The 18,194-nt window shown below is 37.2% G+C and overlaps 3 protein-coding genes across 3 annotated transcripts; all 3 read right to left on the reverse strand.

Annotated features, from left to right (window-relative positions):
• Positions 1-258: 258 nt before the first annotated feature.
• On the reverse strand, positions 259-2,068 carry LOC128612776 (signal peptide, CUB and EGF-like domain-containing protein 1). Its single transcript, XM_053633177.1, has one exon. The coding sequence runs from the start codon at positions 1,866-1,868 to the stop codon at positions 840-842; it is 1,029 nt and encodes a 342-aa protein (XP_053489152.1). The 5' UTR covers positions 1,869-2,068; the 3' UTR covers positions 259-839.
• A 2,710-nt stretch (positions 2,069-4,778) lies between these two features.
• LOC128613079 (matrilin-2-like) lies at positions 4,779-9,069 on the reverse strand. The gene has a single exon (XM_053633641.1). The coding sequence runs from the start codon at positions 8,065-8,067 to the stop codon at positions 7,033-7,035; it is 1,035 nt and encodes a 344-aa protein (XP_053489616.1). The 5' UTR covers positions 8,068-9,069; the 3' UTR covers positions 4,779-7,032.
• An 87-nt stretch (positions 9,070-9,156) lies between these two features.
• On the reverse strand, positions 9,157-11,943 carry LOC128613078 (complement component C1q receptor). The gene has a single exon (XM_053633640.1). The coding sequence runs from the start codon at positions 11,750-11,752 to the stop codon at positions 10,067-10,069; it is 1,686 nt and encodes a 561-aa protein (XP_053489615.1). The 5' UTR covers positions 11,753-11,943; the 3' UTR covers positions 9,157-10,066.
• Between the last annotated feature and the right edge of the window lie 6,251 nt (positions 11,944-18,194).

Below are 18,194 nucleotides of genomic sequence, written 5' to 3' on the forward strand. Positions count from 1 at the left end.
TTCAAAGAGTATTTCATGCCTTCTAACTCTCATTCTCTATCAACCAGCTCAAAGAGATGAAATTAAATAGGAAGATTAAATAGGAAGAGTGCTAGTTAGTATAAGACTCATGTTATAAGGTAATGTGGATTTCTACTGATCGCAAAATACTTCATTTGGCAACTGAACTGTCACATTGCCTTGCTCAGGTCATGATGTGTTTACATCATGACCTGAGCAAGGCAATGTGACAGTTCAGTTGCCAAATGAAGTATTTTGCGATCAGTAGAAATCCACATTACCTTAAAACATGAGTCTTATACTAACTAGCACTCTTCCTATTTAACTAGACTATGATCATCCCATGTGGCCCATGCGGTTTCAGTTATTCCATTCGTGCTTAAATACCTGATGCAAGTTTGGTTTTTATATAAAGCCACTACCACAGTGGCTCCTTGAATATGGTGAAGAAGAGTGATGAATTTTCAAAATGGCTTTTGCTCTCACAGGCACATTGAAATTCATTCAGTGTTTGTCTTTAGTGTTTATAGTTTTACTATAAAAATGGCATCCTGGACTTTTTTGGTTTACAGCTTATAAGAAAGCTTATTGATCAAATATAAAATTGTAAACCATCATGGAAAGATCCTAATGCATTTTCTGTGTTTTAAGCTATTTTTGATAGTTACACATAATATCAGACACTTCAAAACGAGTTATTTATATGTATAAAGGTTTAATTTGACCATTTTTAGCAATAAATGTTTACATTGATATGAACTCATAAATGAAACTTAAACTGACTAAAAATAAAACAATGTCACCAAAGATGTTATTACTGGTCATGACAAGAAGAAGTTTTACAGCTGTGACTGTGCCTCTTGAACCATGATGTCGTCTGCAATATCGTTATTTTTTAGAAGTACATCAGATTTGCTTTTTCGCAAGTAATACAGAAGTCCTATCAGAACACATATAGCCAGCATGATAAGCAGTGTAAACCCAATATACTCTGCTGGAGTTGCAAAAGCCGCATGACTCAACGTGTAATTTACAGATGGTGTAACAAGCGCAGCAGTTAATGGAGTAGGATTTATAAGAGGAACGCATTTAGTTTTGTTTACCAGCATGAACCCTATCTGGCAAGAGCACTTGTAACTTCCGATAGTGTTCCTGCATTTTTGCTCACAGTTGTTGTGATTCGATTTGCATTCGTCTAAATCTGTGCAATTTGTCATGTCTTTGATGAAGCCATCAGGACACTCACACGTGGAGCAAGGCCGTTTGCATGTGGTAGAGTCGCAGTAGTACTCACAACGTTCAGGATTTTTCCTGCTTGGCCTGAATTCTTTAGGACAGGTACACATGTGACCTCCGGGAACCACTTTGCACTGGCGTTCGCATGGAGCAAGTCCACAGTCTTTCTTATTCAGAATCTGCACTTCAGATGCTCTCTCCTCCCAGCAGTTTTCCCACTGAATACCGCCACACAAAAAGCCGTCGACCTGTTCCTCGCATGAGCGCTCCGTTAACGTCTTGTTACTAGAAACCGACATGCACCATGAGGAACACGCCACATCTTCCCCTCCTCTGTTCAGAGTCACAGAATCACCTCGAGAATTTCTGCTGCTGCTTAAACAATCACCTTCTGAACCAATCCAGAAGTGTCCTGTTTTGTTGAAAAGAAAACTGTCGATAGTTTTACTCAGTGGTGTTAGTAATTTACCTCCTTTTTCCATGCAGATCTTCTGGGCAGTTGTGAAGTTGGTTTGCATGTTATGAATACTTGTGCAAGTTCTTAAATCTTCTTTGCATGCACAGCGTAGTGTATGTCCCACATGGAAGGAGATTAAAATACTAAACAAGATGACCGGTCTGTAGGAATCCATTTTCCAGCAAATTGTTTATCATATAGAGACTGGTTTCATGTGTGAGCCAAAATGCTGGGGTGCACAACTTTAAGCACTCTAGTGCCTTTTCCAAAAAGGAAGGAAACCCCTCCTAAATGTATTTGTGTCATTTCTGACTCAGCCTTTCCTCAGTGGAATACAATCACTGCTCAGTAGCCACTGCAAACAGGCATACAGACTCCGGATTAATTCTACAACCCCAAATCTGAAAAAGTTGGGAAAGTATGGAAAATGTTAATACAAACAAAGAGGACTGATTTACAAATGTACTTTGACTTGTATTAAAAAAAAACAAAAAAACAACATATATCGACAAGGTATTTGATGTTTTACCTAATCAACTGGATAGTTTTTGAAGATAAACGTTTATTTTGAAATTGATGCATGCAACACGTTCCAAAAAAGTTGGAACAGGGGCAGTTTAGGACTTATAGTGATGTGTCAAGTTGAAAATTAGAAGGTGATGTGAAACAGGTGCAGCAATCGTCTAATCATATTATATAATGAGCCTCCAAAAAAGGCCTAGTCCTTCAAGAGCAAGTTGGGTCAAGGCTTACCAATCTGCTAACAAGTGCGTCAGCGAATAGTCCAACACTTTGAAAACGACGTTCCCCAAAGACAAATTGGTAGGATTTTGGGCATTTCACCTTCTACAGTGCACAATATCATTTAAAGATTCAAGGAATCCGGTCAAATCTCAATGCATAAAGGGCAAGGCCGAAAGTCACTTCTGAATGTGCGTGATCTCCGATCCCTCAGACGTCACTGTTTTAAAAACCGTTATGAGTATGTAAAGGATATCCTGACGTGGCCTCGGGAATACTTTGGTAAACCTTTGTCAATCAACACCATTCGCCGCTGCATCCACAGATGCAAGTTAAGTCTTTACTGTGCAAAGCAGAAGCCATGCATCAACACTGTCCAGAAGCGCTGCCCACTTCTCTGGGCTCGATCTCATCTGAGATGGACAGTAATACAGTGGAATCATGTTTTGTGGTCCGACGAGTCAACATTTCAAATAGTTTTTGGATAAAACAAGCGCATAGTTGTGTAAGCAGAGAGTGCAGCTGCTAGCATGGCCTGCCTGCAGTCCTGACCTGTCTCCGATTAAGAATGTGTGGTGCATTATGCAGCGCAAAATAAGGCAATAAAGGCCTTGTACATTTGCACAGCTGAAGAAATGCATAATGGATGAATGGGGAAAATTCCACTTTCTAAACTTAACCAACTGGTGTCTTCAGTGCCCAAAAACTTAATAAGTGTTATTAAAAGAAAAGGTGATGTTACACACTGGTAAACAGTCGACTGTCCCAAGTTTTTTGGATTGTGTTGCAGCCATCAGATTTGAAATGAGTGTATATTTTCAAAAATAAATTAAATTCACAAAGTAAAACATCAAATAATGTTTTCAATATAATGCAGGGGGAATTGAATTTTCAAATGACTCTTTTTTTTTTTTTTTTTTTTTTTTTTTTTTTGGCATTTTCCATACTGTCCCAACTTTTTTTCGGAATTGGGGTTGTATTTGAATTCTATTTTTAAAATGACATTTTTTCATATAAAACTCTACATTCAGTGGCCACAAGATCAGGTACAAAACCAGGGGTTATAAATCCAGGGGTGATGATGAATATCTTAGACTTACCAGAAAAGCTTACACTGGACTTCCAACCACTTCAGTTCATCAGGGGCTGTAGGACCCCTGGCTGGGAGCCAAGGAAGTGAAAACTGGCTGTGCTCCCTGGGTTGGAGGGATAACATACACATTCACCCCATCTGAGAACTTGTGTATGCAGATAGCACTATTTGTTATGCTGCCCTGCAAGACTCCAGGAGCAGCTGCTTAAAAAGATATATAGGCTGGCTTCCTCTAAGGAAGCATTTGTTTGCCCCACCCTCTCCAGTTAGTATCTGTGGTGTAATGGGGAAGAGTTAGTGAGTGGGTGGAAATTGGCCAGACCAAATTGAGGAGAACATGGGGAAAATTTAAAACAAAAAAAATGAAAAAAAAATCATACACGTAAATACTTGTCAGTTTACTTTTAGACACACGCACAGAATATTTAGACAGCATCTGCATCCTATGTCGGAATAAAGCTGCTCATAAAAGAGGAAACAATGCAAGTTACTACTGATCAATTAATTAAATAGTTCAATATTAGTGATACAACTGTGCAGATTACAATTTGCAATAGACTGGAAAAGACAGTAAGGATACAGAGCAGGTGGACTTAATAAAATCTATATAGTGTCTCATGATGATTTATATGTTCTGGACTACTGAGCACCACCATTTCTATCGGCTGTTTAACAAGTGTTAATCATCATAAAGTTCTCATTCACAGCTCCATGCCACTGAAATACTAATGACCCTTTTGAGTGACCAACAATGTAAGAAATGTTACTTAGCAATGTACGTACTGTTTACGGGTTATATTGACATTGAGCAGCTGAGACAGAAAATAATATTTAAAGTGACTGTATTTAGGGAACAGTAAAGATACAAAAACACTTTTCGTGCCTGGAGATACTCTTAACAGCAGGTGTATGTAATCAGGCATAAGTGCTAATAAGACATAGATGTCACAGATGTAACAGACTGAATTCACCTATTTGTTTTATTTTTGTAAAAAGCAGTTACTGTCAATTGATATTTCATTTACATTTACATTTACATTTATTCCTTTAGCAGACGCTTTTATCCAAAGCGACTTACAAATGAGAAATTTCACCACTTTTTGCAATCCGATTTATTCTTGGGTCAGAATAACCTGAACAAAACCTGTGTAATATAAATATGAAGACAGGGTATGCACCAAAAAAGTAAATTTGTCCGTTTTCAAGTTCAGTAGAGAAAATGAGCCAAGCACACACAGTTTCACATTGTATGAAATAACCATTTTTATTATGGTTCCTTTTGAATCATAGATTATTTTGCTGAAACGGAACACAACGATTAAAAGGGTTTTTAAATGAAGAAAACACACTAACATTAATCTAATCTACTCTTTCCCTTTTATGGTTATGATCCATTTATTGCAAAGTAGAATGGCACCAAGAAGACAGGCAGAAATGCATGGAGGCATTGAGACACAGAGTACAGACAAAAATGTTTAGAATTTTACTCAGTGTACTGTGTTCATGCAATGGGTATATAAAGTTTACACACCCCTGTTAGCTGTTTCTTTGATGTAAATTTTTTTTTTTTTACAAATTTAAACCAAGATAAGTCTGTCAGATTTTTTCCACCTTTAAGGTGAAATATCAACCTAAAAAATTCCAGTGAAAAACAAAGAGAAAAGTTTTATAATTACTCATGTGCAGTAGCAATGATCATAATTACTGATATCAGTGAAGTGATCCTCATCTTTCTTCACTGTCAGTACCTTTGGACAGGAATTCAGCAAATTCTGAGTTGCTTCAACCAACCCAACTGTGCTGCGCTTAGAGTCAGTGGGATCACTTTATGATTATTAACTGAGGTTTTCGACTGGTATGTGCATGATTTTCTGCCTTGAGATGCTGCCACATGATATGACCCATGGCTATTTGGATAACTGCATAAATAAGCAGGTATATATTGGTATATGTTGCTCTTGTTGGAGTGGCTGGTGAGGGGAAAATATATATTTATGAATATTTGGTGAATATGTATGCATATAAGAGTGTGTATTTCCCAAGTATTATTTTTGTTACTGATATAACATGGTACTTCACTTACAGATATGCATATGCACATATGCAACAAAAAGGTGTTTATGACACAGAGGTTAAAATCAGAGAGAAATTCACACTTTACTATTTTTCACCTTGCAGATGACTTTGTAAGACTGTGTATAGAAAGTTTTAAAAAAAAAAAACAACAACAGTTTTTAGCCTGTAATCAATCTGCCTTTAGTTAAGCTGTCTTTATTCAATCTGTCTTCTCCTGTAAAATAACTAAACTGAATTATTTATCCGAATGGAGAATCAACTTGGCTCTGTTTTAACAGGTAGCTAGCTTTCCATCAACAGAGTTGGCCTAACAACCTAATCAGCTGACAAAATACATTGGCACCTGAGCTAGCTAGCTAACTGCTACCTCAAACTTAGCAAAGGCATTCAGTTTTGGAAGATCAGCAGCATCAGTGGTGGTTTGAAATTAGTGACTGATTGACTCAAATTGTGTGCATATTGTGTGGTTTAAAAATGTCAGAAATCCTGGCTAGTTAGCCCAGGTCAGCTCATGTTAGCTGTCTGGTGTTACCACTGATAATTGCAGTGTTTATGGCAATGTGACAGTTCAGTTACCAAATGAGGTCTTTTGAAATCAGCAGAAAACCACAGAATTTCACGTAATGTGGAAAAATCATTAGTTCCACATTGTTTTATAAGGTTTTATAACGTTCTTCTATAAGTCTTCTACTAACTTAAATACATACTAGTACACTTTTCATTTAACAAGGATAACTAATATTTACATAGTTATGATCATCATGCATAGTAGTAATGTGGCCCAAATAGTTTCAGTTATTCCATTCTTGCTTAAATGCCTGATGTAAGTCTGGATTTTATATAAAGTCATCAACACAGTATGATTAATTATACAGAAAAGAATATGATGAAATTTAAAAACTGCTTACATTCAAAAGTACATTGAAATGCATATAGTGTTTGTCTTTCTTGTTTACAGTTATACTAATATAAAAACACATTATTGTTTGGCATTAAAATGGCATCCTGGATCCTCCCACACTCTCTGTTTTCATACCCAAGAATTTTGATAGTTAAGTACACATAATATAAGATGCTTTAAACATAGTTCAATCATGGGTCACTTTGGCATCATTTCTCAATATAGTATCTTTTACTGTTACTCAAATACAATGTCTGGGTAATTTGGTATACAACATTGTCCATCATTAGTCCTTTCATTATGTCAAATATTACAACACATATTTTTGTTATCACTGCAGAACTATTCAGACTAAAGACATCTGCAATTTATGTTTAAATAAGTTTAATTTGACCATCATTTTTAGCAATACATGATGAAATTAATTGCTAAGAAATTAGTAACATTACTTCAACATGCAAATTAAATTGACTAAAAATAAAATAATGTCATCCACACTGTTATTACTGGTCATGACAACAAGAAGTTTTACATCTGTAACCGTGCCTCTTGAACCATGATGTCGTCTGCAATATCGTTATTTTTTAGAAGTACATCAGATTTGCTTTTTCGCAAGTAATACAGAAGTCCTATCAGAACACATATAGCCAGCAAGATAAGCAGTGTAAACCCAATATACTCTGCTGGAGTTGCAAAAACCGCATGACTCAACGTGTAATTTACAGACGGTGTAACAAGCTCAGCAGTTAACGGAGTAGGATTTATAAGAGGAACACATTTAGTTTTGTTTACCAGCATGAACCCTTCATGGCAAGAGCACATGTAACTTCCAATAGTGTTCCTACATTTTTGCTCACAGTTGGTGTGATTTGACTTGCATTCGTCCAAATCTGTGCAGTTTGCCTCATCTTTGATGAAGCCATCAGGACACTCACACATGGAGCAAAGCTGTTTGCATGTGGTAGAGTCGCAGTAGTACTCACAACGTTCAGGATTTTTCCTGCTTGGCCTGAATAGATCAGGATTATAACAGGTACACATGTGGCCTCCGGGAACCTCTTCGCACTGGTGTTCGCATGGACCAAGTCCACAGTCTTTCTTATTCAGAATTTGCACTTCAGATGCTCTCTCCTCCCAGCAGTTTTCCCACTGAATGCCATCACACAAAAAGCCGTCGACCTGTTCCTCGCATGAGCGCTCCATTAACGTCTTGTTACTAGAAACCGACATGCACCGTGAGGAACACGCCACATTCTCCCCTCCTCTGTTCAGAGTCACAGAATCACCTCGAGAATTTCTGCTGCTGCTTAAACAATCACCTTCTGAACCAATCCAGAAGTGTCCTGTTTTGTTGAAAAGAAAACTGTCGATAGTTTTACTCAGTGGTGTTAGTAATTTACCTCCCTTTTCCATGCAGATCTTCTGGGCAGTTTTGAAGTTGGTTTGCATGTTATAAATACTTGTGCAAGTTCTTAAATCTTCTTTGCATGCACAGCGTAGTGTATGTCCCACATGGAAGGAGATTAAAATACTAAACAAGATGACCGGTCTGTAGGAATCCATTTTCCAGCAAATTCTTCACTGTATAGAGACTGATCTCATGTGTGAGCCAAAATGCTGGGGTCCAAAACTTTGGGCACCTTAATAAATGTTGAAAGTAGAAGGAAACTCCTCCTAGATGTGTCATTTCTGGCTCAGCCTTTTTTCATTGGAATACAGTCATAAGACCAACACCCACTGTTCAATAATTGTCTTGTTTTATAGAAATAGTAGGAAATCCAATCTAAGACATTTTTGCAAACAAAGGCAAAGTGTGTGTCTTTGATGTACAGAACTATTTCTATTGTAAGATATTTTGCAAAGATTGTGAGAGGGAAATGGGAATGGATTATGTCCATACATGAGAAATGTGTGTGCACCATGTTGAGATTATTTCCCATGCAAAGCCAGAGAAAAATAAGTATCCATTTTCCAGTGCCCAAGTTATTTGGGATTGATTCAGGACTTTTGTGTGTTTAAATTTTGCTGAAACCTTGCAACCCTGATTAATGATATTAGATATTTTGTGTGCCTCACTGCTGAAGGGAAACACACCTGCTGTTTCAAACACAGTTGAAAACAAAAGTGTGCCCAATTCACTCAAAGCTGCTATTATACTGTGCGGTGGATGGCTGTATGTGGTCAACACTCAACTGCCTATATCCAAGTTACTCTAAAAATCGCTCTAAAATTTCATAGCCTATAACATAAGTCAACTGTGATAACCTTTTGACTTAATTTTGTTTGAGGCTATGTGGTAATTAATGTCTGGCCCCACCAAAACCTCTGGTAATGAGTTGCTCCTGCTACAGAAGTGTTTAAAAAGCTCACATCAGTCATAAGTGTATATCTACTCAACACATCATCATTAAAATCAACTATCCCAGATAACTAAAAAATTTAAAAATAACATTTTTGAGTTCCAAATATGATCACAATTTTAAATGTTCATATGTTTTTCCATATTAAATTACAGTATCAGGGGAATATATCATGTGAAAAGAAACCTACATCACTAATATAAATATTTATAAAGTTTATATAAATAAAACATGAAAGTGAATTCCTACCAATTAGACAAGGCTAGAAAAAAATCTCACAGACCATTTATGATTGAGGCTCAAATTTGTTTTATTGTCATAATCTATCTATTAGGCACATTGCTTTGATTCAGTACAGATTTTTGATTCCTGTACATATCACACACTCAACCTAAGCCAGTTACAATGTGTTCAAACATAGATTTAAAACATTTTCTATCTTGTTATCAGTGCTAGTTTCATTACAACTGCAGTTAGATTTGAGTTGACATTATTTATGCTTGTTTTCAAGTTATGGAGCTACCTTTAAGAGAAGCACTAGTGTGATTGGTTTAATTTTAAATTCAATCTTAAATCAGGAATTTTGTTTGTTGCTCTGTGGGAATCCAGTTCTTTGTAAAACCCTATAATTAAGTGTTTATTAAAACAGTTTCAAGGCAGAACCTTTAAATAAGCTCAAACCCATTTGAAAGGTTTTTAAAAGTGTATAGCTCAGTAACCTTGATTGCAGTTGACAGTAGGCTACTTTATAGTCATTTCCACATTCAGCACAATTAAAAAAATTAATGTGGACCCCCTGGCTATGTTTAAAGGATCCCTGAGAGTCCCTAGACCACATTTTGAAAACCATATATAGTATAGTGCTTATTCATTTACAAGCATAATTTTGGATAATACACATAGGCTATATTAAGCTTCTGTGTTGTGTTTTGGGACCACTGGATAAAATGGCATTAAGCAGTAAATGGTTATTAAAAGATTATTGTTATTATCAAAGCTGATTTGATCTGTGGATCAATTCAGTGAGGAAGTAAGAAAGTCTTGTATCAAATGACAAGTCTTATTGATTACAAAAATGAAAACAAACCAATAAAAAAGCAAAGCATTCAAAGTACAAGAAATTGTGTGTAATATCAAAAATCAAAACAATATTAAAGTTTTTTTCTGGTCTGATGTAGTCCATTAGAAGAAGTGTGGCGCAGTCAGTATATTCTGTTCCGCTGCGTTTCTAACTGACTTGTGTATCCAGAAGAAACCCAGCAGTAGCTGTCTGTCGTGGCGTTTTTCTTCTTGGCGTCTTTGCGTGAGCGATTCCAGCGGTGCACAACAATAACCGCAGTGAGTGTGATCAGCAGGAGAAGGGGAATTGCCGAGCTCAACGCGTACACCAAGACCCAAGAACCGACAACTGAGCCACCTTTGCGCACACTTTGGTGCGTTTCCGTAGTTGTCTCTGTGTTTAAATGTGGCGTGACTGTGTTTACTGCTGTTTGATCCAACCGTTTAGTTAATAATATTTCGGAATCATGTGAAGTTGTTCCGCCCTTTTGGTCTGGAACACAGCTGATGCCGTTCTCAGCTAACTGCAAGTCTGGACCACAAGAACACATGTAGCTGCCGTCCGTATTGCTGCAGATACCTTCACAGGGCCGATCCAGACATTCGTCGATATCTACACATCGCCCTCCATGCTTTCTAAAGCCAGATAAGCAGTAACATGAGAACGAACCCTCAGAATTGTGACACTTGGCGTGACGCGCGCACACCGATTCTGCGCATTCGTCTATGTCCTTGCACATACCATCAACGTACTTAAAGCCTTTCTTGCATTCACACTCATATCCCCCTTGTTTATTGTGACATATATGACCCATGCAAATGTCCTGGGTACATTCGTTAACATCTTTGCAGCTGACCTTGTCTTCGGAAAGCTCAAAACCTTTTCGACACGTGCATGCAAACCCGGTCGGTTTTGACGTGCACTCGTGTTGGCAGGGTGAACTGCTGCAGGCGTCTTCAAGCAGACACGTGACTTTATTATCCGCGAGGTTGTAGTCCTTCTTACATTCACAACGCACTCCGGTATCAACATCACCAGAGCACATCTGATCACATCCTCCGTTTCTGTTTTTGCAACTCCGCTGAGCCGAGGCGCAAACTGGTCCGGACTTTTCCCAAACGAAATGCGCGCCTCTGTCATTCGATTCAGAATCAGAATGAGGTTTACACATCGCATAATTGTTCATATCACTATCATACGTGCAGTTTATCTCAGCTAATGTTCCATGAGGTAACATAGCCAAAATACCATCTTGTTTAAGTGGCACTTTTAGAAATGGAACCGTGTAATGAATCTCTCCCGGTCCCGCAAGTAACAAGGGTTTGCACATTCCCCTAAAATAATACACACACATATAAAGCGCGCGCCCATTACAAGATACATCTCCCCATTTGAGTTCCTCGGTTGAAGCAGAGAGCGAAACGCAGCGCTCCTCCGTGCACGTGCTTGTCGGTTCCATTCCCCAGTTGGAGTAGGAGGAAACCGGGAAGACTGTAGGGAAACTGGGGGAAATCCATGTGAAGCCACGCAGCCCCTTGTCACTGAGCACACAGCTCCCTTTAGAAAGCTTCAGTCCTATCCAGACTTTTTCCTCCACCAAAAGCTTGCCGGCTAACGCGAGAAGTGACTTCACAGCTTGTAAATCATTATCGTCTCTTACTGTAATCAAATAGCCGCCGTTTTCGCTGCAGTTTTTCCTGGCGCTCTCAAACGTTACCTTTTCAGTGTGGAGCGTGAAGCACGCTGTGTCTGTGCACTTGCTGGTGACGCATGTCGCTCTTTCAGCAGCCAACAGAGCGCAGAGCACCGCGATCAGAGCGCAGAGCATCTTCTCACCGATTTAACGCATATACATCCAGTTCATGTCCCAGACTAGATGCTGTTCGTAGGCCTCTAATGTGCTTTAACAGCTTAGCCGTGAACTGCCTTATTCAAACAACCTCATCCTGTTTAGAGAATAATCCTGAGAGGAAGTAATATTTATCAGTGCGCTTCTTTTGTCTTTTCTCAAGGCAAGTTCCTGCCTGGAAGTCTAAAACAATTGCCCACAAGACCATGCTTTGTTTTGACTCCTTAGCCAGATTGTCCCTCTGCTGAAAACAAGCTAGACCCCGAAATAGTGGCAGTTGATTATTAAAACAAAGTTTGTGTGGAGCTAAAATCCTGGTCAATTTTGGCATTCTAAAGGTACATTGCATTTGCAGACCTATTACTGAACTGAATTAAGGCCAGAATGTAAAATGTGCTTATAGTTTACCAATCAAATCATTGTAGATTCAACATCATGTCCTAATAAATAGTTTAGTTTTCTTTTCAGATTGAATGCCACTTGAATGAATGGCTTAATGAATTCATTCATTAACATTGATTGTCCAATTATATTACTAAGCACAGCTGTGGAAATACTCAGAGATTTGGAACTCAATTAATGGATCTTGTATGGTAGCACTACTTGTATTGTTCTCTGCTTGATATATTGCTTTGCTTGTATTTTTCTCATTTGTAAGTCGCTTTGGATAAAAGCATCCGCTAAGTGAATAAATGTAAATGTAATGTAAATGTAGATATCTCCAGCCCCACTGATATACAGTAACAACACAACTGCGAGTGCGATATTATTTTTCATACCTCAGAGAAAAAAAAAAATAGAATAACTGACATTTCGGACCCAATACGGCCATATAATTAGTTTATTTTTGCTCTGCTTGTGGAAATAGATCCCGATGAAGCCACACAAACACAGACAGGCTCAGTGATACAAATAGTAAAACGTCCCAGTGAGGTTGCACTAAATATAAGCACCCTTGGAACGCCACTTGCCAATCAAATTAGTGAACTGAAATGAACTGCTGTATAATATACAATATACCACACACTAACTCTAGATACAGCATCACTGTGTCTCAAAGGACAGATTCACAATCTCTTTTACATTTGCTGGTGTAGTTCACAGTTAGGTGGTCTGTTTAACGTTGTTCTTTGTTACTCAGAAGTCTTTCCATTTGCTTTTTTTTTTTTTTTTTGAGAACTAACAAACTAAATGCACACATTGTTGCACATGTCACATTTATGATAGCTTTATTGTGCACAGAAATGTTTTCTGGATTATACTGCCTATTTGGTGCACATAAATCTGACCAGGGTCCACATCCTGTGTTTGTGAAATGAGATTGGCTTAACCTCGTATTTCAATAACAGGAAATGGCCTGTGCATTAAAGGCATTGACTTCATTATAGCACAACTTCCTCACATTTTGACCATAAAATGGTGCTTCCATATTTCTTAGTATATCAATTTAAAATTAATAGAAACCCTATTATTATATGAATATAATATATGAAGTGGTGTTTTATGTGAATTATTTGTCTCAGTTTGAATATTCAAGTAGCACATCCACTCTTTGAAGGATATTCATTCACTTACTAATAATAACCTTATCAGTAATTATATCCATTATTACTCATTCACGTCTGGTAAACTTCTTTAGTGGGAATATTATCTGCTGTAGTTTTATTAAACAATCTTCAGCAGCAAACTTACTGTAAGCAAGGTCATCCACCCTTCCTGAATACATTCACCTTTCCTTGGGGAGCCAGACTTCTTCCGTTTGCTCCACATGATATGGCATGAGATTAAACACTTTTCTTAATATTAAGATACATATATGTTGATATTACCTTGATGGCTAAAATACTAAAATCTGTTTTTCCAAAGTATAAAGATTATAAAGAGTGGTTGTCTTGTAAGACATAGCTGTGTGTATGAATTGCAAAACCTTAACTTAGAAAGAAGCTTTTACACACAATAGATTGAATTGGCTGACAACAGTTAAAATAGTAGCTCAATGCATATTACATGTAATATTTTTATTTATACCACAGTTGAATTCTCTATTCTGATTGGTCATAAGGTGTTCATTAATTTTCTGTAACAGATAGTAGTTGTTTTTTTTTTTTTTTTTTAATTTTCTGATAGTAGTTTTGGCTGTAAGGCAAATCACAGGTTTATATTAATGTGCTTGTTTCTAAAGTAACAACTCATTCACAGGGAATTGCGTAGAAGATGCTCGATAAGAATCTAAGGCTAATAATAAGCAGAATTTAAAAATACATTTTCAACAAAGCTAATGTCTATTTGTTGCTTTGATGAAGTTTTATGCAAGGAGATATTTATTTAAATGTATTTAAAATAAGTCTCTGGTTTGATCACTTTGTAACAGTCAATATGTTTTCTGCCAAGGAGAGTCTCTGTGCTGTCCAGTTTCTCAGTAACAAGCTGTAAGCTGCATATTTTTTTGTCTTTTGAACTTTAAAAGATAGGGGAAAAAGAAAGACTGGTAAGGGAATGACCTGTCATAAATTAAGTGATAACACGAAGTAACATGTGTCATGGACATTCCACAACATTACAATAATATTTAAACAATTAAAAGTATCTTGCCATTTTGAAATAATAATAAAAAAAATTGTAGACTTTGGCAAATTACTGTGATATAGGAGAAATAAAATATTTCTGAACATGCTGTTATAGGAAAGTAATTAACTTCAGGATGGTAACAGAATCTGCTTTGTCTTGGACCGCATCACACCTGTCACGATCTGGAACGTAAGGGAGGATTGGACGGATGCAAGTGCAGTAAAATACTTTTATTTATGAGTGACAGGCAGACAAATCCAAATCATGATACAGAAGCGTGGTCAAAACAGTCAATGGGTCAGGCGATCTACAAACAGGCATAAACTGGGCTAGGCTAGAATTCAGAATGATAAACGAGAAACAAAGTCAATAAACATAACCAACATACCATAACCATAACAAAAGCACGTGTCCAACGTAAACAAAGTCAATGTCATTGAAGACCGAAAAGTGTGCGTTCGCTAAGGGCTCGCACACCTGACTCGTGCACGAGCATGCACTTCGGTTTTTCGAGCACGCTGCAATACTGCAGCACTGACTCAAGGGGAAATCTTGACAACACCAATCTGTGCTTGAATATTTTCCTATAGCAGCACTCTCCATATTTATTCATAAGTAATATTTTGCAACATTTCTAACATATAAATAATGTTAATCCATTTTAGAAATCTGAAAATATGGGAAAATTGTACTGCATTGATGTAACTGTACTGCAGTGTACATTAACATATTGGAGATGCTCTTAGACCATTCCTTGTCACTGAATTTAATGTTTGTTTTTTTTCCAACCCAGCATACAGTTATAATTGTATTTCCTAATTTAATTCTTCTTTCTATAGGGTAAACCCTGATTTAAAAGGAACAGTCTTTTACCACAATTAATTAACAGGTAAGAGAGTGGGGCTTTACAGCCATCTAGTGGTAATGGACAAAAAACAGGATATGGGACATCCCATCCATCCATTTATCCATTTTCTGTATGGCTTATCCTACACACGGTCGCGGGGCATATGAGACTTGAAAAAAGATATATTAAATATTTAAGATATTTTAGATTTGTATATAAGTATCTTTACCCAGATATCTCTTCTGTCATATTCTTACTTCAGCTGATAGCTACAAAACAAAACAAAACAAAAAAACCCCCACATATGATTGATATTTCATAATGATGAGCCTATGAGACAACAGTAGAGCTGTTTGGCGACGATCCCACATGTCATAGAAATGATGGAAGCATTGTGTTTGATAAACTCATCAGAAATTCTGTGGGTGAGGATATGCCAGTATATGCAAAAGGGAAAAAAAAGTCATGTTTCACACAGTTGAAAGAGCTATGTAAAGCACAAAAAAATCTATCTTCAGCTCACTGTAGAAGAACAACAGACAGACATCTGCTGACCCTTATAGTCACATAGTGGATAATATACAAAAGCAGTTAAAATATCATTTAGCACAACAAGGAACTTCACCAAGTGTCATCAAACTACAACTGAAACCATGTGTTGTAATCAGATAAGACGATATACAGGTTTTGGCCATACACACCATTAACATGTATTAGAACTCCTGGCACAGCTGCGATTTAGTAGCAGTGGAGTGCTGATGGTGAAATAACAAACGACAGAGCCCAATTTCATTTTTTGAGTACAATTTTGCTGCTGATAAAAGCAAATTCCAAATTAAAACGATATTAAAACTAAATACGAATTAAAAGTAATGATTTTAAAATAATAAATAAAAATGAAATCAAAACTATTTATGCACCATTAAAACTAAGTGAAACGAAAAAAATTGAAAACCAAATTACAAAACGAAATAAAAATAAAAACTAGCAATATATATATGTTTTTAACTAAAATTACCCTGAATAGTACAGTCAAAACGAAGTAACCATCATAGTTGTTACAGATGTAAGTTCTATTTCACAATCACATCATAAGAATAGTAAGGCAAGGTTACTGGACTTTTATTCTAGATATTATGTAAAGTAAATCTTTCATATATAATGCAGTCACTGAACATTCCTCAGCTCCTGTTGGACTCACTCTTGTTCTGGGTCTGCTCTGGTTATGTCCCCCAATCCTCAAGGTGGAGAGAGTAACCAGCTTCATGTTCCTGAGTGTCCACATCTCAGAGGACCTCTCATGGGCTGCCAACACCACCTCACTGGTGAAAGAGCACAGCAATGGCTATACTTTCTGACAAGTCTCAAGAAGCTGCCCAAGCAGCTGCTGGTGACCTCCTGCTGCTGCACCACAGAAAGCATATGTATATACTGCATTCTAGTTTAGTACACCAGCTGTGTATCTCCAGACAAAATGGCTCTGCAGCAAGTTATCAGCAGTGCTCAGAAAGGTCATTGGCATTCAGCTTTCAAACTTGGAGGACATATACAGATCACATTGCCTACACAAAGCAACAAATATCTGTAGAGATCTCACTCACTCGTGCCACCATTTGTTCACTCTCCTACAATACAGAAGTAGTACTGGACCATCTACTCATGCACCAACAGACTGCGAAACAGCTTCTCCCCAAGGGCTATCACTCAGATGACTCAAACCAACCCACTGGAACAACATTCTCTAAAACTTTCTCCAGACACACAAACCTCTAATCACACCGATCCACTGTACTGATAAACACCAACCACTAGAAACTATTTTTACATTAATTTATGAATATACCATATGATGCTATTCTGTTACCTCAGAGTGCATGCTGTTACTGTCAGTTGAATGCTACTACAGTTTTATTGTACTATATATAGTACTTTGCCTGTAGCTTCACTAAAGAATTATTTGTACTAATTGCCAAAAGTTTGAGGACACCTGACCATAACACTTACATGTGCATTTGGAACATCCCATTCCAGATTTGGACCATCTTTTGCTGTTATAATTAACTCCACTCTTCTTGTAAGGCTTTCCACTATAGATTTTAGGGGATTTGTCTATTCAGTCACAAGAGCATTAGTGAGGTAGGGCACTAAACAAAATGCGCTTTTTCATGAGATGTGGGTCTAGTGAAATTAAAACCAGTTTAGGAAAATATAACCCAGCGAGGACCCAGTGAACAGGTTTCAGGGAAAGACGGCTTGCATGAAAGGGGTATTTATTGCAAATACTATTTTACATTGGTAATCACACATTTACCTAATTCTAAATAAATCCACTTTTTTATGTTTTCTGTATTTTATTATCTAAATACATTTTACTGCAATACATGGCATAGTGATGTAGTGGATAGTGTTGCCACCTCACAACTCCAGAGTCTCTGGTTTGATTCTGAGCTCTATGTGGATTTTCTGTAAATTTTCTCCCAGTATCCATGTGGGTTTCCTCTGGGTTCTCCCACCTCCCAATAACATGCCAGTAGGTATAATGATTATGCTAAATTGCACTCAAGTGTGAATGAATGTGTGCATGATGCCTTCTGCACCCATCCTGGGTGTATTTCCTCCCTGCTCCTAGTATTCCAGGGCCCCTGCGACCCTGACCAGGATTTACTGAATGATGAATAAAAGAATGAATTAAAGCATTGCACTGTTGCTTGTTTGTGTTTAAATGTATTATCATAGCTTAATACTACCACTGCCATTACTACTACTACTACTACTACTACTAATAATAATAATAATAATAATAATAGTTTATTTTTAAATTTACCTTAATAATTGTTTTTATTTTATTTTAATTATTATTTACAGGTTTATTATGTAAACTTATGCTTTTGGCAATACATATTTGAATACAGTTGGATAAAACACTAACTGGATTCATATTTCATGCTGAACAGCAATATAAATAAAATAGAAAGTTCCATTCTTGGAGCCTTAGCATTTGTATGG

This window comes from Ictalurus furcatus, chromosome 9 (assembly GCF_023375685.1).
Source record: "Ictalurus furcatus strain D&B chromosome 9, Billie_1.0, whole genome shotgun sequence".
NCBI classification, from domain to species: domain Eukaryota; kingdom Metazoa; phylum Chordata; class Actinopteri; order Siluriformes; family Ictaluridae; genus Ictalurus; species Ictalurus furcatus.

Excerpts from the sequence above, each read along its gene's own strand:
- LOC128612776 (XM_053633177.1), bottom strand. The coding sequence starts at position 1,868 with ATGGATTCCTACAGACCGGTCATCTTGTTTAGTATTTTAATCTCCTTC.
- LOC128613079 (XM_053633641.1), bottom strand. The coding sequence starts at position 8,067 with ATGGATTCCTACAGACCGGTCATCTTGTTTAGTATTTTAATCTCCTTC.
- LOC128613078 (XM_053633640.1), bottom strand. The coding sequence starts at position 11,752 with ATGCTCTGCGCTCTGATCGCGGTGCTCTGCGCTCTGTTGGCTGCTGAA.